General features: G+C 42.6%; 1 protein-coding gene across 1 annotated transcript in view; it reads right to left on the bottom strand.

The window, feature by feature from the left end:
- Positions 1 to 24,328, bottom strand: part of IGFBP3 (insulin like growth factor binding protein 3) — a 115,294-nt gene that overhangs the window by 9,883 nt on the left and 81,083 nt on the right. Inside the window, exons 3-4 of the mRNA XM_069730371.1 lie at positions 19,950 to 20,167; positions 7,018 to 7,137 (exon numbers count right to left, since the gene is read on the bottom strand). Coding sequence (XP_069586472.1) covers positions 7,018 to 7,137; positions 19,950 to 20,167 — 338 coding nt within the window. The remainder of the gene's footprint in view (positions 1 to 7,017; positions 7,138 to 19,949; positions 20,168 to 24,328) is intronic.

The following is a 24,328-nucleotide window of genomic DNA, read 5'->3' as shown; positions in this document are numbered from 1 at the left end:
CATTAATATATGTCCTTCCTTCAATCTCACCAGGTGATTAGTTCTCTATGTGGGCAACTTTGTGTAATGTTTGATAAGACCCTATTTGTGCTTTTATGTCTCCCTCTTTTCTTTGACATGACTAAGGAGATGTAATATCACAAAATAAGTCAGATCTTTTTATATCATTCATTAAATAAATCAGATCCATTTTAAAAGGACAGAGATTATAGACAGAGTGTCAGCCTATTTCACAGTGGACTTAGTGCCTTTGCTCCAGGAACCAAGCACCAGACGATCAATACCTGCAGGTGTGGTGAGCTGTAACTTTTTTTTCGCACCCTTTAAAGCAGGGGTCCCCAACTCCAGTCCTCAAGGCCCACCAACATGTCATGTTTTCAGGATTTCCTTAGTCTTGCCCAGGTAATAATTGCATCACCTGTGCAATGCAAAGGAAATCCTGAAAACATGACCTGTTGGTGGGCCTTGAGGACTGGAGTTGGGGACCCCTGCTTTAAAGTTACAATGTTTTAGTACAGGTATACTACTGTAATTGTAAAATATGGATACTAGTGGATGCATACCAGATAGTTAAAATAGGAATGATTTCATGGTTCATGATTTATTGCCAACATTTTTTGTCAAGAGGAAAATAGCACATATTGTCCATGCTAAGTAAACTTATACCCAAGTTAGATGCCAAGCATGCAGCCAAAAAGGTCAGCATGTCACCAGGATTTAAAATGCAATGTCTGTTTAGTGCCAAAGAAAAAGAAAAATATTTAGCGCTTTTTTTGTAAGTAAATAAATGTTAAATTTAACTGTCTCAGTCACAAATTTCGCCTCAGGTATGGACAGTGCAATGGATCTTACTAAATAAATGCTACAGCGTTTCCACAACAAATAAGGCATGCTGCAGAAGTGAAAATCCACGGTATGCCTAGAATGCTTTGCCTGCAGTTAATTGGGTTTGCCAACACAGTATTCACTTACATTGTGCGGCAACAAATACGCAACGGGTGAACTCAGTCTAATAAGATTTGAAAAATGAAAAAAAAAACCCTGTAAAAACAACCCCTCACATGACTCAGCAGAAAAATAGCTCTCTTTTTTTTCTTTGACGAAAAAAAATATAAATACATTTTGACTAGCCATACTTTCAGGGTTAAAGTAGTAAAACCTTAAGAAAAAAAAGATATATAATGATAAAGATGGATGTGTTATATCTTTACCACACGCTAAGTGGCATAAAGGAAAATCAAAAATTTAAGGGAACCTGTCACCTGAATTTGGCGGGACCGGTTTTTGGTCATATGGGCGGGGTTTTCGGGGGTTTGATTCACCCTTTCCTTACCCGATGGCTGCATGCTGGCCGCAATATTGGATTGAAGTTCATTCTATGTCCTCCGTAGTACACGCCTGCGTAAGGCAAGATTGCCTTGGACTGAGCAGTCAGAGAGAAGGGAGGGAACTGTGATATGTCAGATTTTGACCGCACTTGGACTGTAGTGAGAAAAAAAAAATTGTGTTGTATTTCTCAGATGAAGAGAAAGCTGTCATGTGCACCATCTCTAAGAATCAGTTCTACCGTGGACTACACCGAGTCCAAGGCCCTGATTGATGAATGCGTTTTCACCAGAATTGTGGCGTGGAATAACAGGAAAAATCCTGTGATCTTTGGTATTTTAACCCCTGTCCTGGCTAATGTTGCAAAAATAGGCAGGTTGGGGCATAGCCAATCCTGCCTGTTTAACCCCTTAACGTCAAATGACAGATATATCCGACATTGGACGCCTCCCTCTGTTTGGGGTGGGCTCCATTGGTGAGCCTGCACCTTTTCCGGCCCATGAGAGCTGATCTGATCAGCTGTCACGTGCCTCTAACAGCCGCGGGTGGAATCGCAATCCACACACGGCTGTTAACATGTTAAATGCCGCTGTCAAACTCTGACAGCAGCATTTAACATGCACGGGCAGGAAGCGCGTCATTAACCCCGCTCATCGGCGCATGTGTCACATGACCACGAGTCACCGATGGGTTGTCGAGTCACCCCTGTGGTTGTCATTGTCAGATCACTATGAGTGCGGCCCAGCGGTCGATGCTCATATGTGACCCGTAGAAGCACAAGCACAGCGCGAAACGGCCATCGTTTGCTCCTGTTCACAAGAGCTCCTTTCCTCACTCCCCTGGCCATGAAGTTTTTATGAAGATGAAATAAAGTTGGGAATTTTAGACCGGTGAGTGCCTTCCTTTTTTCTTGCATGTACCAGTGGAATCGTCTGTTTTTTCTTTTGAAGAGCACCCGGTTTCTTTATGTGTGGCTGATAGCCTATTGGCTGTTGGGTGACACCTGGCTCAAGGATTGGAGTAGCCTCAGCTTTGTTCAGACAGTGCCGTTTTTGTTGCTTTGTGCCTGTGGAATACATATATATATATATAAATATATACCGTATATACTCGAGTATAAGCCGACCCCCCTAATTTTGCACAAAAAAAATTGGGAAAACTTATTGACTCGAGTATAAGCCTATGGTGGAAATCCAGCATTTACCGGTGAATTTCAAAAATAAAAATAGATCATTTTTGCCCCATAGCTGTGCCATATAGTGCTCTGCATGTTCATTATTGCCCCATAGCTGTGCCCCACATAGTGCTCTGCACCATTCATGATTGTCCCTATAGCTGTGCCCCATACAGTGCTCTGCACCGTTCATTGTTCCCTATAGCTGTGCCCCATATAGTGCTCTGCACCGTTCATCATTTCCCTATAGCTGTGCCCCATATAGTGCTCTGCACCGTTCATTGTTCCCTATAGCTGTGCCCCATACAGTGCTCTGCACCGTTCATTGTTCCCTATAGCTGTGCCCCATATAGTGCTCTGCACCGTTCATTGTTCCCTATAGCTGTGCCCCATATAGTGCTCTGCACCGTTCATTGTTCCCTATAGCTGTGCCCCATATAGTGCTCTGCACCGTTCATTGTTCCCTATAGCTGTGCCCCATATAGTGCTCTGCACCGTTCATTGTTCTCTATAGCTGTGCCCCATATAGTGCTCTGCACCATTCATTATTTCCCTATAGCTCTGCCATATAGTGCTCTGCACCGTTCATAGTTCCCTATATAAAGCTGTGCCATTGCCGCTGCTGCTGCAGTAAAAAAAAAAAAAAAAAAAGCCATACTCACCTCTCTTGATTGCAGCTCCCAGCGTCTCGTTCCGGTGTCCGATCCCGGCGTCTCTCTGCGCTGACTGATCAGGCAGAGGGCGCCGCGCACACTATATGCGTCATCGCGCCCTCTGACCTGAACAGTCAGAGCGCAGACGCCGGGAAGATGGAGGCGCCGGGAAGATGGAGCAGCGCCCGGCGGCTGGAACGCGGACAGGTGAATATTACATACTTACCTGGTCCCGACGTCCGGCTCCCCCTGCCTGTCACAGCTGTCTTCGGTGCCGCAGCTTCTTTCTCTAATCAGCGGTCACCGGCAGCGCTGATTAGAGAAATGAATAGGCGGCTCCACCCCTATGGGAGGTGGAGCCGCCTATTCATTTCTGTAATGAGCGGTCCCACGTGACCGCTGAAGAGGGGAAGAAGCTGCAGCACAGAAGACCGTGGGACGGCAGGGACAGCGCCAGGATCGCTGGGACTAGGTAAGTATGCCTCAGCGCCCTCACCCCCTCACCCGCCGACCCTGCCACCCACCTTGACTCGAGTATAAGCCGAGAGGGGCACTTTCAGCCCCAAAATTTGGGCTGAAAATCTCGGCTTATACTCGAGTATATACGGTATATATATCTATCACCGTGTCTGCGAATTGAGATATTAATTTGGCTTTTATCCTAAGTCATATTGCACGACTCGTTAAAGGGTTGATTGTGACTTGTAGGATCGCTACTTCCAACAGGTGGCGCTATAGAGTTTAAGTCCTCTTTTTCTCAGAAGAGGCAATTTGCATATTATATTTCCCAGAGGAGCATTGCATGGCGAATAAGCCTCCTTACCTTGACAAGCCAGAGATGGAATGTCACTCTCCATAAGGACAAATGATACCACTTAGACCCCAGTCCAGAGCCTCTCGCCTAGCCAAATTAGTTCTTATGCTTCGCACTGACGAGGGCCAACAGCCCGAAACACAGTGTCTGCGAATTGAGATATTGATTTGGCTTTTATCCTAAGGCCGGCTTCACACTCAGCGTATGAAAATACGGTCCGTATATTACAGCCGTAATACGCTGAAATGTCCCGAAAATAGTGGTCCGTAGCTCCTCCGTAGGCAGGGTGTGTCAGCGTTTTTTGCGCATGGCATCCTCCGTATGTAATCCGTATGGCATCCGTACTGCGTGGTTTTCTCGCAGGCTTGCAAAACCAACATACCGCTATAGAAATGATCCATGTGTCCCAAAAAGAAAAGAATATATATATACTGTCTATATATATATATATATATATATATATATATATATATATATATATATATATATACATATATATATATATATATGTCATTAGACACATATATGTATATATATTAATATTTTTTCCAGCGCTATACAGCTTGAAAGCCGGTAATTCAATTACCGGCTTTTTCTTTCTCCTTCCTAAAACCCGACATGATTTGAGACATGGTTTACATACAGTAAACCATGTCTTCTCTCCATTTTTTTTGCAGATTCCACACTACTAATGTCAGTAGTGTGTATCTCCCAGGCTTTCTAGGCAAGTTCCCACGATCTATGAACATCCAGGAGAGGGCGCCTCACCGCAAATGAAGCTAAATATAGCTCATTGATCTATATTTAGACTCATTCCCCGGGGTTTTGCAGCGAGGAGCAGCCTGCATTAGCAAAGCTCCTTGCTGCAAAATGTTTTAACCCCTTCAGAAGGATTTACATCGTTGGACGTTACAGATCTGCGGAGGGTAAGTATATTGTTGGTTTATTATGTTTTTTCTTTCACAGAACGAGGGTCTTCAGTGACTGGATTGGGCGTAGAATAAAATACTCCAACAACCATTGTTTTTATTTCATTAAAATAATTTTAAATAATGTGTTTGTGTTTTATTTAACCCTTTCATTCAATTGGATTAATAATGGATAGGTGTCATAATTGACGCCTCTCCATTATTAATTAGGCTTAATGTCACCTTACAATAGCAAGGTGGCATTAAACCTTCATTACCCCATATCCCACCGCTACACGGGAATGGGAAGAGAGTGGCCAAGTGCCAGAATAGGCGCATCTTCCAGATGTGCCTGTTCTGGGGTGGCTGGGGGCAGATATTTTTAGCCAGGGGGGGGGCAATAACCGTGGACCCTCTCCAGGCTATTAATATCTGCCCTCAGTCACTGGCTTTACTACTCTGGCGGAGAAAATTGCGCGGGAGCCCACGCCAATTTTTTCCGCCATTTAACCCTTTATTTTAAGAGCTAGAACGGCCAAATTTTGCAGATACACACTACTGACATTAGTAGTGTGGAATCTGCAAAAAAAATGGAGAGAAGACATGGTTTACTGTATGTAAACCATGTCTCAAATCATGTCGGGTTTTAGGAAGGAGAAAGAAAAAGCCGGTAATTGAATTACCGGCTTTCAAGCTGTATAGCGCTGGAATAAATATTAATATATATACATATATGTGTCTCACTGACATATATATATATATATATATATATATATATACCTATTCTATGTGTACACATTTATTCTACCTATTCTACTGGAAGCTGTCAGTGTGATTTTACTGTACACCGCACTGAATTACCGGCTTTTCTCTCTAACAGCGCTGCGTATTTCTCGCAAGTCACACTGCTTGTCCGTGTGAAATCCGTATTTTTCACGCTTCCATAGACTTTCATTGGCGTATTTCTTGCGCAGTACGGTGACAAACGCAGCATGCTGCGATTTTGTACGGCCGTAGAAAGCCGTATAATACTGATCAGTAAAATACGGCAGATAGGAGCAGGGGCATAGAGAATAATTGTGCCGTATTTTTTGCGAGTTTTACGGACGTAGTTTCTGCGCTCTTACGTCCGTAAAACTCGCAAGTGTGAAGCCGGCCTAAGTCATATTGCACGACTCGTTAAAGGGTTGATTGTGACTTGCAGGATCGCTACTTCCAACAGGTGGCGCTATAGAGTTTAAGTCCTCTTTCTCTCAGAAGAGGCAATTTGCATATAGATATATATGTTTATATGTGCCTCACATATATATATACCTATTCTATGTGTATATATCTATTCTATTCTAACCTGTCAGTGTGATTTTACTGTACACCACGCTTAATTACCAGCTTTTCAAAGAACACCGATGCGTAAAAGTCGGACAGCACTTGCATGGTGCGAGTGCTGTGCGATTTTTTTTTTTCGCACCCATTGACATGCATTGGCAAGTCTCGTCCGAGACTCGCAGCAAATCGCAGCATGCTGCGATTTTTTTCTCAGTCCGATTTCGGCTGAGAAAAAATAAAATCGCAAATGAGATGTCACCTATTGACTAACATTGGTCCGAGTGCAATCCGATTTTTTTATCGGATTGCACTCGTCCGTTTTGCTTGCAAGTGAGCCCTAACACTCTGATGCAAGTCTGATCAGACTGAGCATAGTGTGATCCGATTCTGTTGGATGAGAAGATTTAGGCTATGTGCACACGTCAGGATTTTCTGCAGAATTTTCCTGAACAAAACTGGACTTTTTCTGCAGGAAACCCGCATGCATGTGCACAAAAATTAAAAATTAAAAATGATGGGATGCTAATGTATTCGTTTTTTAAGCTTTTTTTTCCAAGGAAACCGGACGAAAAAACGCAAAAACTCCTGAACGTGTGCACATAGCTTTAGAGGAAAAGAAGCCCTGTGCAAACTCCCAGATTAACATTGGTCCTAAGCGTAAAGTTTTGTCAGATCGCACTCGGACTTGCGCTTGTCTCTGCCTCTCCCCTTAGCTCCACCATGAGTGATGAGGTATGGTGAGGCTATGCTTTATATAACAATCAGAATTCCAAAATATAAAAAGATCAGATTTGTCATTTCTCTTCTGTAACTTACTTGTTTTTTCTTGTAAAATCCTTTCTTATCACAGTTTGGAATATGAAATCCTCTAGGGCTCAAAATGTTCATTATCTTTAAGTGATTTAAAATGCTTTCCATTTCTCTTCGACATGGACCCTGTGAACACAACAATTTGGAGTATTCATTAATAAAATGGCTGTAACCATGGCTCAGTCGTACAAAAATTGGTAAACCCCAGAGAGCAGACGTGCCTAGAAAAGTTTTAGGGAGAGCTTTTTTTTTTAATTAAATGTTTTATTAATTACATCTCATTACTTGACTTACAAATAAAACAAACATACAAGCAGGCTTTTGGAGTGTTCTAACTAGTAATAGCAACCTGACCACCACTGAGTCACAATAAGGGTATGTGCACATGTTGCGGAATGTTGTGCGGATTTTTCCACACTGATTTTGGTAAATCCGCAGGAATTCCGCTCTGCGGATTTACCGTGGCTTTTGTGCGGATTCCACCTGCAGTTTTAGGCTAGGTTCACATTGTGTTAGGTCAATCCGTTTAGCGCATAGCGCTAGCGGATTGCGCTAACGCAAAGCCTTTATAGGGGTCGCGTTTGTAGTTCCCGCTAGCGCAGATCACTGATCTGCGCTAGCGAGGAACGGACCTCGGACGCACCTCGGACGCTGCAAGTGTCCGAGGTCCATCACAAAATAACGGCACATCGCTAGCGCGTGCCGAAAATGGCATGCGCTAGCGATGCGCTACAGAGAAAAATCACATTGCTGTCAATGGGTGCGCTAACGGACCCGTTGCACGGCGTTAATTGCGACAATTTCGCCGTGCAACGCAGTCCGTTAGCATTAACCCATTAACGCAATGTGAACCTAGCCTTACACCTGCGGATTCCTATTGAGGAGCAGGTGTAAACCTCTGCGGAATCCGCACAAAGAATTGACATGCTGCGGAATAAACAATACTGTGTTTCCGCGTGGTCTTTTCCGCAGCAAGTGTACTTCGGATTTTGTTTTCCATAAGTTTACATGGTACTGTAAACTCATGGAAAACAGCTGCGAATCTGCAGCGGCCAATTCCCCGAGGATCCGCAGCAAAATCCGCAACGTGTGCACATACCCTAAGTCAGCTTCTTGATGACAGACAACCATTGCTAGTGTTTCATGCTTACTTCTCACAATGATCCAGACGTTACAACATGTAATCTATTTTGATAAAGAACTGTGAGAGTAAAACAATGTATTGCTAAACTATTATACCTGAATAAATTGTTCATACATAAAAACTAGTGTTCTACTCTATTACAATAGTCATACTTTTTCCCCTCTCCAGTCTATCCTTAATGCAGCAGTCAGGGTCGCCCATCTGGCTAATCATTACTCGAACGCGTCCGCTTTTCGCCAGTCGTTACACTGGCTGCCCATTCATTACAGGATACAATTAAAAGTACTTGTTCTCATGCACAAAGCTCTCCACAGTGTGGCACCCCCTTACATCTCCTCCCTCATTTTTGTCTATCAGCCTAACAGACGACTGTGCTCTGCAAATGACTTTCGACTAACCTCTGCACTAATCCGCACCTCCCACTCCCGACTCCAAGACTTCTCCCGTGCTGCGCCAATCCTCTGGAATGCTCTACCCCAAGATATTAGGACCATCCACAATTTGCATAGTTTTAGGCGCTCACTCAAAACACATTTGTTCAGAGCAGCCTACCACGTTCACTAATCAAAGTCATTGTATGTTTGTGTGTGTAGCCCATTCACTATCTCCATCTATCCTCCACCCCTGAAGATGGCTGGACCATCACTGTAAATACACACCTGTACTTTGTATGTCCCCCACATTCTTGTGCATGCATGTATATGTGTATGCATGTGTGTGTGTATGCATGTATATGTATATGATTCTGTGTATTCACTTACTTTGTTGGTGTTAGACAGTTCAAGCACTGGATCTTGTTCTAGCATTGGTATCTTAGCTCTATATGTGCGTGGCAAGCGTTTACAATTGCAATGCTCCCCTCGGTGCAGCACTGTGCATCGCGCATGCGCCAGTGCTTTCTCCTGCGCTTGCGTAGCAGGGATTATACCGGCCAGCCATGGATTGCTGGCGCACGCTATGCTCGTAACTTTGCGCATGTGCAGTGGTCATTTAACATAACTTTATTGTACAACCTGGATTTTGGCACTCACAAGATGGCCGCGGCCGCATTGTGCCCCATGTGCGCGGTCCCTGGAGTTTCTTCATTGAGGTGAACACCCTTTACTATTATGAGAGACATGTGTATACATAGTTGTGAAGGACGCTCAACACACCATACTATTCTTTTCCCTGAGGAAGCCGCAATTTGAGCGGCGATACGCGTGGGAACCTATCCCACATCTTGTCTCCCCACTTCACATGACTTCATGCAGCAATTCTTTGGACTGTGGGTATGAGGGGGTTTTGGGTTAAGGTTGGGTTCTTACATTTTTCAGTTCCCCATCTCCCTGCCCCTCTCCACAGCACTAACAACAATATTTTTTTCATTTTTTGCCATGTGTCTGATGCCTTTAATTGTTAAATACTACTGCGCTAAAATTATGCACCTTACTGTTGGGTTTGTATGGCAATGTGATATTGATATTATCATGCATATTGCATAATGGGGCCCTGAGGATTTGCATTATTTGTATCTTGCAGTAATACCATTTTAACATCCTTGTGGTGGTGACACATGTTTTGTGGGTTGTCATTACCCCTATACTAGGGCATGACATATGTATAGGACTATTTGCATATTTGCAATTTTTAAGTGTTTTTAATTGCTGTGTGTATTTTTTTCTTCACTTGTATAACTTTTTTTGAGGTTTGCCAATAAAATACAAATTTTGATACTGTTATATGTGGAGGTGTTCCGATAAATGTGGGCATGATCTTTGTCTTGCTGCTTGTGTTGTATCTCCCCCACCTCATTGTAGATTGTAAGCTCTCACGAGCAGGGTCGTCTTATTTCGCTTTAATTATTGTATTGTTAACGTTGTTACTTATGACTGTTGTGTTTGAAACTGTTAAACTGTAAAGCGCTGCGGAATATGTTGGAGCTATATAAATAAAAATTATTATTAATATTTATTATTAACTTTTCCCTATATAATACATAACAATGCATTGTATTTATATCTATCCAAAATTAAAGCTAATTATGACAATAAAACTACTATACCTACAAGGACAAGGAATAATTTTGCCATGGTATAAAATACAGTTACCGTAATTAAAGGTTCATTCATTTATCAGTTTTTCATGTAAGAGAGCCCTCTGTTTTATTTCACGAATAGTACTTGTACCTCGGATGGTCTATGGGGCTGTTCACATGTTAGATTCTATTCTCAAACTAGGTTGTCGGTTCAAAAATCGATATTGATCCAAGTGTTTAATCAAGATCAGCAATGCAAGGCTATGGGTCAATGGAAAAAAATCTGACAGCATTTGGATGCCATCTGTGTGCTGTCTTGAATTTCCACTGACTAGGAACATTTTTCTTTCTCAGCGAAAAAAAAAAAAACTGATGAGAATTTAACCAAACTGCTGAAAAAAAATCACTGATTAAACTTGGTCTGCCTACCTCGCAGGTTAACAAATACTAACTCTGAACAAGGCCCAAGGCTGTGCTGCAACGCAAGATGGGGGCAGAGTTTAACGCCATCGCTAAGCTCAGGACAGTCGGTGTATGCATGCTTTTATTAAGACAATCACCACAGCTTTACCATTTCTACAGCCTTTAGTTTTTACTGTACTTCTGCTGTAGCATTACCCATCAGCTATACCATTCATTAGTTGCAGCTGAAACTATATTCCTTGTTGGTTTTGTATAGTTTACCTCATATCTTGAATTGCATCATATATTATAATTAGCCAGGCAATGTTTTCCGATTATTACTTCCGTGTCTATATACACTTGTTATGACATTTCGTAGGTCATTATTTCTGTGCTCATATTACATGCACTGACATTCTTAGCCGGCCATTGCTTCCGTTCCCGTAGCATAGGCATTTGCGATACTACATTCTATTTGATGTCCTGTTCTCTGCTGATTCCCTCAATTTTTTTTATTCTATGTGGAATTTTCGTTTTAGATTCTGGTATAATTTTATATGAATCAATAAGGCATTTATTTTATGTGATAACCAAGTCATTTATCACTCATTGTCCTTATAATTTTATTATAGAGCAATGTTTCCCAAACTCTGGTCCTCACAGACCGCTAGGAGGTCATGTCTTCTGGATTCCACAAGTATTGCACACGTGATGGAATGTTTATCACAAAATCAGAACTTGTCACAGGATCTCTCACCTGTGCAATACTAAGGAAATCCTGAGGGCATGATCTATTGGGGACTGTGAGGACTGGGGTTTGGTAACACTGATAGAGCATGCAGCCTATTCTGAAGGCCGGAGTCACACTAGACCGTAATACAGACGAGTGCAATGCGATAATCGCCAATGCAAGTCTATGGGTGCGAGAAAAAAACGGATTTTACACACGGACTATCAGTGTGACTTGCGAGAAATACGCACCGGTGTTCTATAGAAAAGCCGGCAATTCATTGCGGCGTACAGTAAAATCACACTGACAGGTTAGAATAGAACAGATAAAATTTCTACACACAGTAAACCATTTCATATCCCTTATTTTTTACATATTCCTCATACTAATGTTAGAAGTGTCTGTGTGCTAAATTTGGGGTCTCTAGCTGTTAAAATAAAGGGTTAAATCACAGAAAAAACTGGTGTGGGGTCCCGTGCAATTTTCTCCGCCAGAGTGGGAAAGCCAGTGACTGAGGGCAGATATTAATAGCCTAGAGAGGGACCATGGTTATTGTCCCCCTTCCCCCAGGCTAGAAACATCTGCCCCAGCCACCCCAGAAAAGGCGCCCTGTAGTGGTGGGATATGGGGTAATAAAGGGTTAAGGTCACCTTGCTATTGTAAGGTGACATTCAGCCAGGTTAATAATGGAGAGGTGTCAATAAGACGCCTATCCATTATTAATCCTATGTTCTTAACCCCTTCATGACCCAGCCTATTTTGACCTTAATGACCAGGCCGTTTTTTGTAATTCTGACCAGTGTCCCTTTATGAGGTAATAACTCAGGAACGCTTCAACGAATCCTAGCGGTTCTGAGATAGTTTTTTCGTGACATATTGGGCTTCACGCTAGTGGTAAATTTAGGTCGATAATTTTTGTGTTTATTTGTGAAAAAAATGGAAATTTGGCTAAAATTTCTCATTTTTACAGCAAAATTTACAAAACCATTTTTTTTAGGGACCACCTCACATTTGAAGTCAGTTTGAGGGGTCTATATGGCTGAAAATACCCAAAAGTGACACCATTCTAAAAAATGCACCCCTCAAGGTGCTCAAAACCACATTCAAGAAGTTTATTAACCCTTCAGGTGCTTCACAGCAGCAGAAGCAACATGGAAGGAAAAAATGAATATTTAACTTTTTAGTCACAAAAATGATGTTTTAGCAACAATTTTTTTATTTTCCCAAGGGTAAAAAGAGAAACTGGACACCGAAAGTTATTGTAAAATTTGTCCTGAGTACACCGATACCCCATATGTGGAGGGGAACCACTGTTTGGGCGCACGACAAGGCTTGGAAGGGAAGGAGCGCCATTTGACTTTTTCAATTAAAAATTGGCTCCAATCTTTAGCGGACACCATGTCGCATTTGGAGAGCCCCTGTGTGCCTAAACATTGGAGCTCCCCCCAAAAAAGTACTTTTTTTTCACAAAAAATTTCTTTTAGCCTCAATTTTTTCATTTTCACATGGGTATCAGGATGAAATGGATCTCAAAATGTGTTGGGCAATTTCTCCTGAGTACACCGATACCTCATATGTGGTCACAAACCACTGTTTGTGCACACGGCAAGGCTCGGAAGGGAAGGAGCGCCATTTGACTTTTGAATGAAAAATTAGCTCCAATCATTAGCGGACACCATGTCGCGTTTGGAGAGCCCCTGTGTGCCTAAACATTGGAGCTTCCCCACATGTGACCCCATTTTGGAAACTAGACCCCCCCAAGGAACTTATCTAGATGCATTGTGAGCACTTCGAACCCCCAGGTGCTTCACAAATTGATCCGTAAAAATGAAAAAGTACTTTTTTTTCACAAAAAATTTCTTTTAGCCTCAATTTTTTCATTTTCACATGGGTAACAGGATAAAATGGATCCTAAAATGTGTTAGGCAATTTCTCCTGAGTACACTGATACCTCACATGTGGGGGTAAACCACTGTTTTGGCACACAGTAGGGCTCAGAAGGGAAGGAGCGCCATTTGACTTTTTGAATGAAAAATTAGCTCAAATCGTTTGCTGATACCGGGGGCTCTCCAAACGCAACATGATGTGCCTAAACAGTAGAAACTCCCCACAAGTGACCACTCTTTGGAAACTAGACCCCCCAAGGAACTTATCTAGATATGTGGTGAGCACTTTGAACCCCCAAGTGCTTCACAGAAGTTTACAACACACAGCCATGAAAATAAAAAATCATGTTTCTTTTCTCAAAAATGTTTTAGCAAGCAATTTTTTATTTTCTCAAGGGTAACAGGAGAAATTGGACCCCAATAGTTGTTGCCGAGTTTGTCCTGAGTAGACTGATACACAATATGTGGGGGTAAACCACTGTTTGGGCACACGTCGTGGCTCGGAAGGGAAGTAGTGACTTTTGAAATGCAGACTTGATGGAATGGTTTGCGGGCGTCATGTTGCATTTGCAGAGCCCCTGATGTGCCTAAACAGTAGAAACCCCCCACAAGTGACCACATTTTGGAAACTAGACCCCCGAGGGAACTTATCTAGTTATGTGGTGAGCACTTTGAACCCCCAAGTGCTTCACAGAAGTTTACAACGCAGAGCCGTGAAAATAAAAAATCATTTTTCTTTCCTCAAAAATTGTTTTAGCAAGCAATTTTTTATTTTCACAAGTGTAACAGGAGAAATTGGCACCCATAATTGCTGCCCAATTTGTCCTGAGTATGCTGGTACCCCATGTGTGGGGGTAAACCACTGTTTGGGTGCACGTCGGGGCTCGGAAGGGAGGGAGCACCATTTGACTTTTTGAATGCAAGATTGACTGGAATCAATGGTGGCGCCATGTTGCGTTTGGAGACCCCTGATGTGCCTAAACAGTGGAAACCCCTCAATTCTAACTCCAACACTAACCCCAACACACTCCTAACCCTAATCCCAACTGTAGCCATAACCCTAATCACAACCCTAACCCCAACACACCCCTAACCACAACCCTAACCCCAACACACCCCTAACCCTAATCCCAACCCTAACCACAGCCTAATCTTAACACTATTTCCAACTCTAGCCCTAATTCCAACCCTAAAGGTACCGTCACACTAGACGATATCGCTAGCGATCCGTGACGTTGCAGCGTCCTCGCTAGCGATATCGTCCAGTGTGACAGGCAGCAGCGATCAGGCCCTTGCTGTGCTGTCGCTGGTCGGGGAAGAAAGTCCAGAACTTTATTTGGTCGCTGGACTTCCCCGTAGACATCGCTGAATCGGCGTGTGTGACACCGATTCAGCGATGTCTTCACTGGTAACCAGGGTAAACATCGGGTAACTAAGCGCAGGGCCGCACTTAGTAACCCGATGTTTACCCTGGTTACCATCCTAAAAGTAAAAAAAACAAACAGTACATACTTACCTACAGCTGTCTGTCCCCGGCGCTGTGCTCTGCTCTCCTCCTGTTCTGACTGTGAGCGTCGGTCAGCCAGGAAGCAGAGCGGTGACGTCACCGCTCTGCTTTCCGGCCGCTGTGCTCACACAGACAGTACAGGAGGAGTGCAGAGCACAGCGCTGGAGGACAGACGGCTGTAGGTAAGTATGTACTGTTTGTTTTTTTTACTTTTAGGATGGTAACCAGGGTAAACATCGGGTTACTAAGCGCGGCCCTGCGCTTAGTTACCCGATGTTTACCCTGGTTACCGGCATCGTTGGTCGCTGGAGAGCGGTCTGTGTGACAGCTCTCCAGCGACCAAACAGCGACGCTGCAGCGATCCGGATCGTTGTCGGTATCGCTGCAGCGTCGCTTAGTGTGACGGTACCTTTACCCTAAGGCTATGTGCCCACGTTGCGGATTCGTGTGAGATTTTTCCGCACCATTTTTGAAAAATCCGCAGGTAAAAGGCACTGCATTTTACCTGCGGATTTACCGGGGATTTCCAGTGTTTTTTGTGCGGATTTCACCTGTGGATTCCTATTGAGGAACAGGTGTAAAACGCTGCGGAACCCGCACAAAGAATTGACATGCTGCGGAAAATACATCACACGTTTCCGCACGGTATTTTCCGCACCATGGGCACAGCGGATTTGGTTTTCCATAGGTTTACATGGTACTGTAAACCTGATGGAAAACTGCTACGAATCCAAAGGCCAGGTTCACATTGCGCTAGCAGCAGCTCGTTCAGCACATACGCTAATGGGCTGCTGCTAGCGCAAGTGCCGACGTTTGCATCGCGCTAGTGCAGATAGAGCATCTGCTAGCTCTATCTGCGCTAGCAGTGACGGACCCGGAAACGCTGCAGCCCGCGTCTCCGGGTCCGTCACTCAATGACGGCACATCCCTAGCGTACGCCCATGGTGGGCGTGCGCTAGTGATGCGTCCGACATTGCTGCCAATGGCGGCCGTAACGGACTACGTTACACCGCGTTTATGCCGTGGTGTAACGTAGTCCGTATAACGGACTGCTTAGACGCAGTGTGAACTAACCCTAACCCTAGTGGGGCAAAGAAAAAAAAAAAATTTTATTTATTTTATTTTTGTCCCTACCTATGGGGGTGATAAAGGGGGGGTTTATTTATTATTTTTTTATTTTGATCGCTGTGATAGAACCTATTACAGCGATCAAAATGTACTTGTAACGAATCTGCCAACTGGCAGATTCCTCGGGCGCACTGCTGCATATGCCCCCCCATTTTCCAAGATGGCAGCGCCCATGCAGCAGCCGGATGGACACCGGGAGGCACACGGGAGGTCGGTAAGTATGATGGGGGGGATCGGACAGCGGGGGGGAGACCGGACAGCGGGGGGAGCAGACAGGAGGACGGAGGGGAGCGGGGGACACTATTTGACCGGACGGAGGACCGGAGGGGAGGTGATCGGTGGGGGGGGGGGCACATCACGATCTCCAGCCATGGCTGATGCTATTGCAGCATCGGCCATGGCTGGATTGTAATATTTCACCAATTTTCATTGGTGAAATATTACTATCGCTCTGATTGAAAGTGAAAGTGAAACGTCACTTTCAACAGCCAATCAGAGCGATCGTAGCCACGGGGGGGTGAAGCCACCCCCCCCCTGGGCTAAAGTACAACTCCTCCTGTCCCTGCAGGCTGGGTGAAATTACAGTTAACCCTTTCACCCGGCCTGCAGGAGCCCAATCTGGCCATGACGCATATGCTGCGTCACAGGTCGGAATGGCACAGGTTTTCATGACGCATACGCTGCGTCAAAGGTTGGGAAGGGGTTAAAGGGTTAAAAAAACACACACATTAGGAAAACAGTATTTTAATGAAATAAAGACACATGGTGTTGTAAGGGTATGTTTCCACGTTCAGGAAACGCTGTGTAGAGCGGTAGCATCAAACACGCAGCGTCCAGATGTTACAGCATAGTGGAGGGGATTTCATGAAATCCCGTCTCCACTATGCATTAAAAGACGCATGCGACGTACCCGCGGAAACGGACATGCGGCACGTCTTTTAAGAATGCAGCATGTCCTAACAATGCTGAAACAACACAAGAACAACGCAGGTGACCTGCCAGTGACCTCAGGTGCAGATTTGGCCAGGATTTTACCTGCGTAAAATCCTGACCAAATCCTGATGCAATCCTGAAAGTGGACACATACCCTTATAGTTTATTAAATGCTCAATCCAATTTAGGACCCTTGTCACCTGAAACAAAGTTAAAATAAAAAAACAACAATATCCCATACCTTTCCGGCGTTACAGTCATGTCCCACGATGTAAATCCATCAGAAGGGGATAAATAATTTTACAAGCAAAAGGCTGCTAATGCAGCTGTGCTCCTGCCTGTAAAACTGGGGAATGAATGGAAAGCAGGGGAATGTAGCTACCTAGACTTGCGGTGCTGTGCCCCCCGCTGGGGCGATAGACTCTGCGAGTTTCTTGCATTGCACTCGCAAGTGTGACCCCGGCCTTACACTCACTTCTATTAACTATATTTAACCCCTTAACAGAAAAACCCAGACATCTGTCACGGGTCGCATACAGGGGTCAGAAAATGAGTAAGCTAGATAGTGGGCAGATGCAGACTGTCTTTCACAGCCTGCATCAGTCTTTAACAGCAATGACTGAAGCTTGCTACAATCTCTGCTATTTAGTCACTTAAATGGCTTGGATGCCAATTTACCATGTTAAGCAGTTTACTATAATAGCTGAGGGCCTACTGAAGACCCCTATAGCTGCTGTAGTTATCTTCCTGTGAAGCACAGCTTTGGGCTAGATGTCAAAGGAGAATGTCAATTGCACTTTATGATGAAATAATGTGGTACTGCAATATATAGTATGAGTAATCTAACAATTCAAGTTTCAAGTCCCTTGAGGGGACTTAAAAAAAATTGAAGTAAAATTTAAATATATTGTATAAAAAAAATTGATATTATGTCTATGCAAGTCCGATCAAACTAAAACATGTAAATATACGATACATACCAAAACTAAAATTGAAACAACAGAACTGTAATTTTCTTTTAACCAACTAATACCTAAAGGAAATTTGTCAGAGCAATATGATGTAGGGGTACAGATCAAGAATGTAGCATTGTATCATTTACATTACTGAGTGGTGCAGTTTGAGTAAAAACAGATTTATCTGCTGCAGATCTGGCAGTGCTCTGAATACTAAGCTCTGTATACTAAGCTCTGTATAGCCCCACCCACACCACTCAATGGCTGCTTTATGCCTAAGAATAGGATTCACAGAAAGCAGCCAATCGGTGAATGGGATGTGATTGGACTAGCTGGCAGCAAACCAAGTACTCCTCTAATGACAATCTTGTGCTGAGAAAATGGTTTTATAAAAACTACACTAAGCATCACAGTATGGCTGGTTTCACACTAGCGTACGGGAGGGCTGCGGATGGCAGCGTACTTCCTCCCTTAAACCCCGCCTATGCTCCACCAACTACTCCTTACGTGCTGCGTTGCTCTGCGTACATATCTTTAACATTGGGTACGCAGTCCATGCGAATGTGTGCAGATGCCTCCGCATGTGCTATTTTGACGCTGCACCGACTGCAACAAAATGCAACATGTTGCGTTTGGAGCAGTTTAACGCAACGTCAAACCAGCGCATGTGGAGGCATCCGCATATATTTGCATGGCCTGCGTACCAATGTTAAAGATAGGGTACGCAGGGCAACGCAGGATGCAAGGAGTAGTAGGCGGAGAATAGGCGGGGTTTCAGGGAGGACGTACGCTGCCATCCGCAGCCCTCCCGTAAGCTAGTGTGAAACCAGCCTAATGCTGGTTTCACATTTGCGGTTGTGTCTGCAGCGTTTCTGACGCATACATCCACATGCGTCTTGATTTCCTATGTTTAAGGCTGCCGTCACACTATCAGTATTTGGTCAGTATTTTACATCAGTATTTGTAAGCCAAAACCAGGAGTGGAACAATTAGAGGAAAAGTATAATAGAAACATATGCACCACTTCTGTATTTATCACCTACTCCTGGTTTTGGCTTACAAATACTGATGTAAAATACTGACCAAATACTGCCAGTGTGACGGCAGCCTAACAATGTAGACGCAGGTGCATGTGTTTACTTATGTATACATATTTTCGGGGTGTGCGGCTGGGCGCGGCTGACGCACCATGTTAGAATTTTTTTGGCTTCAAATTTCCGCCGCCATACGCATGCGGACGCTTGCGGAAGGAGTGCATCAAAACAACGCAATACAGTCTATGGGAATTAAAAAGAAAGATATGCGGCACTCACCCCAATCTGGCAGTGTAAATCGTGATTTTATTGAAGAAACTGTAAGGAAAAGTCCGTCAGGACATCAGGTACAATAGAGGGTGCGGTATTGGAGTAAGGACGACGGCCGTTTCGCACTCGCAGGTGCTTCGACGGGTCCAGCTGCATATTGTACCTGATGTCCTGACGGACTTTTCCTTACAGTTTCTTCAATAAAATCACGATTTACACTGCCAGATTGGGGTGAGTGCCGCATATCTTTCTTTTTAGTTGCCTTGGACTGCTTGTTTCCTCTCATTATGCTGAGCACCGGAATCCATAGGCATTCGTGATTACCTGCTTTCATTTTGTCCGCCAACAGTCCTGCTTGTCAAATCCAGTATTCACTCTAGTGCCGTCCCCTTTGTTCCTTTGGTTTATGTCAGTCTATGGGAATACATAGGAACGCAAGGACATGTGTTTGCACAAGGGTCTATATACAGAAATCCAATGGGCGTGGCTTGTGTCAAGGAAATTCTCCTTGAATTTTTTTTTATAACAAACGCATGCGCATAAACAGCGCGAACGCATGCAAAAACGCATGCAACAGTGGCTTTTCTTATCCGTCAAGCGCAAGATGATGCGGATAAAAAAAGCAGCGTTGTCATGCCTTTTGCCATGCAGTTGCGTACAAAACACTGGGTACTCAACCGCAAATGTGAACCTAGTCTAAGTGATACATTGTTGGCATCAGGGTCTCTGCCCCAATATGGTGCATTCAGATAAGGTAGCAAAATCTGGTGACAGATTCCCTTAAAATATCATGAAATTTCTAATTATGTTGTACAATTTCCTACATAAATGTGACTAGTATTATAACACAACAGAATATTACCACCTCTTGTGAAATTGATCTAAGTGTCCTGTTCCAAAAGTCAGAAGAACACAGAAAACATATACTTACGTATTCCATATCCTGCTTGGATTCTGAAAAGTAATTTAAGGTGTCTGTGCTTTGTGGATCATAGTCTACTTTATATCGCTGAGTATTTTTGGCTTGCTCCTTCCTGATGATTTCTATTTTGGTCTGAGGATTACTATACAACATTCTCTGTGTGTTAGATGGTGCTTGAGTGTCGCTGCTGTCAGGAAGCATGTCCTCATCAGATCTGCTGAAATTGCCTATCAATAAAAAAATAAAACATATATAATAAATGATACAATGTACGTTACTCAGTATGTTTGAGTACAATTTAGTTACAGTCTGCATGAATCTTAAAAAAATATATATTTCAGCACTACCTTGACCGCAGACTTTTCACCAGTGCATGGGATATTTAAGGACACTTGAAATAACAATACCAGCAGAATATTATTTACAAGATGGTGGCCCGATTCTAACGCATCAGGTATTCTAGAATATGTATTTATGTATGTATATAGCAGCCACATAGTATATAGCACAGGCCACGTAGTAAATGGAGCCATGTAGTAAATAGCAGACAAATACTACGTGGCCTGTGCTATATATACTATGTGGCTGCTATATACATACATATTGTAAAATACCTGATGCGTTAATACAGGCCACGCAATATATAACAGTGGCCACGCAGTATATAACCCAGCCACGTACTATATAACACAGCCCATGCAGTATATAGCAGCCACGCAGTATATAACACAGGCGACGTAGTATATAAAATTGGCCACGTAATATATAGCACAGCCCACGCAGTATATAGCAGCCACGTAGTATATAACACTGCCCACGCAGTATATAGCAGCCATGTAGTATATAACACAGCCCACGCAGTATACAGCGGCCACGTAGTATATAACACTGCCCACGCAGTATATAACACTGCCCATGTAGTATATAACACAGCCCATGCAGTATATTGCCCATCCACGTAGTATATAGCAGCCACGTAGTATATAACACAGCCCACGCAGTATATAGCAGCCACGTAGTATATAACACTGCCCACGCAGTATATAACAGTGGCCACGTAATATATAGCACAGCCCACGGAGTATATAACACTGACTATGTAGTATATAGCAGCCACGCGGTATCTAACACAGGTCACGTAGTATACAGCAGTGTGGGCACCATATCTCTGTTAAAAAAATAATTAAAATAAAAAATAGTTAGATACTCACCCCCTAGGATCCACCGAAGCTCCAGCGATACGCGCGCAGCTGCCGCCATCTTCCGTTCCCAGGATGCATTGCGAAATTACCCAGATGACTTAGTGGTCTCGTGAGACCGCTAAGTCTTCTGGGTAATTTCGCAATGCATCTCCGGGAACGGAAGATGGTGGCCGGTGTGAGTGACTCGGCGGACTACGGAGGGTGAGAATAGCAGGTTTTTTGTTTTTTTATTATTTTTAACATTACATTTTTTTACTATTGATGCCGCTTAGGCAGCATCAATAGTAAAAAGTTGGGGACACACAGGGTTAATAGCAGGGGTTACGGAGTGCATTACCCGTGGCATAACACAGTCCGTTACCGCTGGCATTAACCCTGTGTGAGTGGGGAGAAAGGAGCGGACATTTTCTTCCGGACTGTGCCCGTCGCTGATTGGTCGTGGCTGTTTTGCCGCGACCAATCAGCGACTTGGATTTCCATGACAGAGGCCACGACCAATGAATATCCGCGACAGAAAGAAGGACAGACAGAAAGACGGAAGTGACCCTTCAACAATTATATAGCAGATTGGCCTTACTATTCTGAAGAGAATATAGACTACAATAAGGCTATGTGCACACGTTCTGGATTTTTCGCTGCAAAAACACTTAAAAAACGCTTAAAATAAGCATCCCATCATTTTTAATGCATTCCACAATTTTTGTGCACATGTTTGTGTTTTTCCGGGATAAAAACACATTGTGGAAAAAAACGCAGCGGATTTCCAGCTATATTATTGCCTTAGGAAGCTCTGGAAAAAAAACGTAAAAAATCCGCCAAAAAAAGCGAGAAAAACGCCAAAAATATGCGTGCGGATTTCCTGCGAAAGTAGTCCGGATTTGCTCAATAAAATTCTGCACACTTTCCTGAACGTGGGCACATAGCCTAAAACACACTTACTGATTCATATTATAGCTCAGGCTGTTATACAAAACCTATATAGAAAAGAAATACCAAAATAAAATATGTGACCAATTTAGTAAATATTACTCAGAAATATATAACCTAAAAAAATATTTACTGACAACCCAATCATAAATTTGATAAAATAATTTTATTTATATAAAAAAGGACATAAGCACAACAAATAACATTCTTTTAATTTTATTATTGTATGTGACAATATCCAAATAACAAAAAATTGGTTAAAATATAAAATACAACAAGTATGTGAGGGGGCCAAGGCACGCAGAGATTGATTGGCAACAATTCATAAAAATAATATCCAACATCAATTAAATGTACAAAGTAATACAAGAAATCTTGATAATTGATGAGAAAATAATAATGCTATGGCTGAACAGAAAACAAATAATAGAACCTTGTAAAATAAAATATGGTTATAATGAATAAATAATATTGAATAATTCATATAATAATATAACCAAAATACGGGCAGCACGGTGGCGCAGTGGATAGCACTGCAGCCTTGCAGCGCTGGGGTCCTGGGTTCTAATCCCACCCAGGACAACATCTGCAAAGAGTTTGTATGTTCTCTCCGTGTTTGCGTGGGTTTCCTCCGGGCACTCCGGTTTCCTCCCACATTCCAAAGACATACTGATAGGGATTCTAGATTGTGAGCCCCATCAGGGACAGTGATGATAATGTGTGCAAACTGTAAAGCGCTGCGGAATATGTTAGCGCTATATAAAAAATAAAGATTATTATTAATATTTAAATTAATCCACACACCTGATCATCACCAATACATATATGTAATTAATACAATCGGTAATGAAGGAAATTGAATGGGAATTAAAAAATAATAAATAAAAAAATGAAAGATGTGAAGTGAAAAAACAAATATATATAGTGTATATGTGTTATAAAAAAAATATAAAAATATATATATATGTGTAAAAAGAAAAATTAATAAAACTAAGTGTAAATCAATACTAAAAACTAAAATAAGTGCAAATAATTAATAAATGTGTCTTTAAATGTGAAACCATAAATAAATAAAGAAATATGTATAAATGTTGACCGGAAGCGCGTCAGCGAGTGCGTCCGAAGGTCGCAGTCAATGACGCGCCGAGCCCCCGGCACCAGGACCAGGCGCGCGCACGCGCTGCTCGGCGCACAACGTCCCGGCAGCCATGACGCTTAAGGGAAAACAGAAGGGCAGAGAATGCAATACTAAACAGGAGACGTATATACCAGTATACGAGAATCAGACATATTAGGGGCACAATATATATGAATACTCCTCAAATAATACATATTCATAAGAAATCATCATAATACTATAATTAATTATAAATAAATAATTATAAGTATTCATGCACACAACAGTCCCCGGCTGACGCGCTTCCGGTCCCCGGCTCTGTGGACGGAGCTGCGCGCTCGCTCTGCATCGGCGCCATGTAATTATGACGCCCCTTGCTTTATTCTTTGCAGCTGTGGGGATGGTATGTATATGTGGTCGCGCCCTACACACACCACTCCCTGACGAAGCGGTTGCGAAACGTGCGTTGGAGTGGTGTGTGCGGGGGCTGCGGCACGCTTATTTGGTTGGTAACGGCTGAGTTTACTTTTTGCATTATATGCACATTTTTATTTCTGTATAAATATATCCACACACTTGTTCATTACACTGTTGTGCTATCAACATCCTCTTATATTTTGGGACTGGTATACAATCGGCTAGTGCTTATATTCCCATATATTCCCATCATTGCACAGTGTTTTGTACAGGAATTCTTAGTATATGAATTAACACTCCTCACAATCTTATTCATTTTTTATGCACTATCAGTCAACATATATACATATTTCTTTATTTATGGTTTCACATTTATTAATTATTTGCACATATTTTAGTTTTTAGTATTGATTTACACTTAGTTTTATTAATTTTTCTTTTTACACATATATATATATATATATTTTTATATATTTTTTTATAACACATATACACTATATATATTTGTTTTTTCACTTCACATCTTTCATTTTTTTATTTATTATTTTTTAATTCCCATTCAATTTCCTTCATTACCGATTGTATTAATTACATATATGTATTGGTGATGATCAGGTGTGTGGATTAATTTAAATATTGGTTATATTATTATATGAATTATTCAATATTATTTATTCATTATAACCATATTTTATTTTACAAGGTTCTATTTATTTGTTTTCTGT

The sequence above is a fragment of the Ranitomeya imitator genome, chromosome 6 (genome assembly GCF_032444005.1).
Source record: "Ranitomeya imitator isolate aRanImi1 chromosome 6, aRanImi1.pri, whole genome shotgun sequence".
Lineage (NCBI taxonomy): Eukaryota > Metazoa > Chordata > Amphibia > Anura > Dendrobatidae > Ranitomeya > Ranitomeya imitator.
This window is presented reverse-complemented; position numbering and strand designations above follow the sequence as displayed.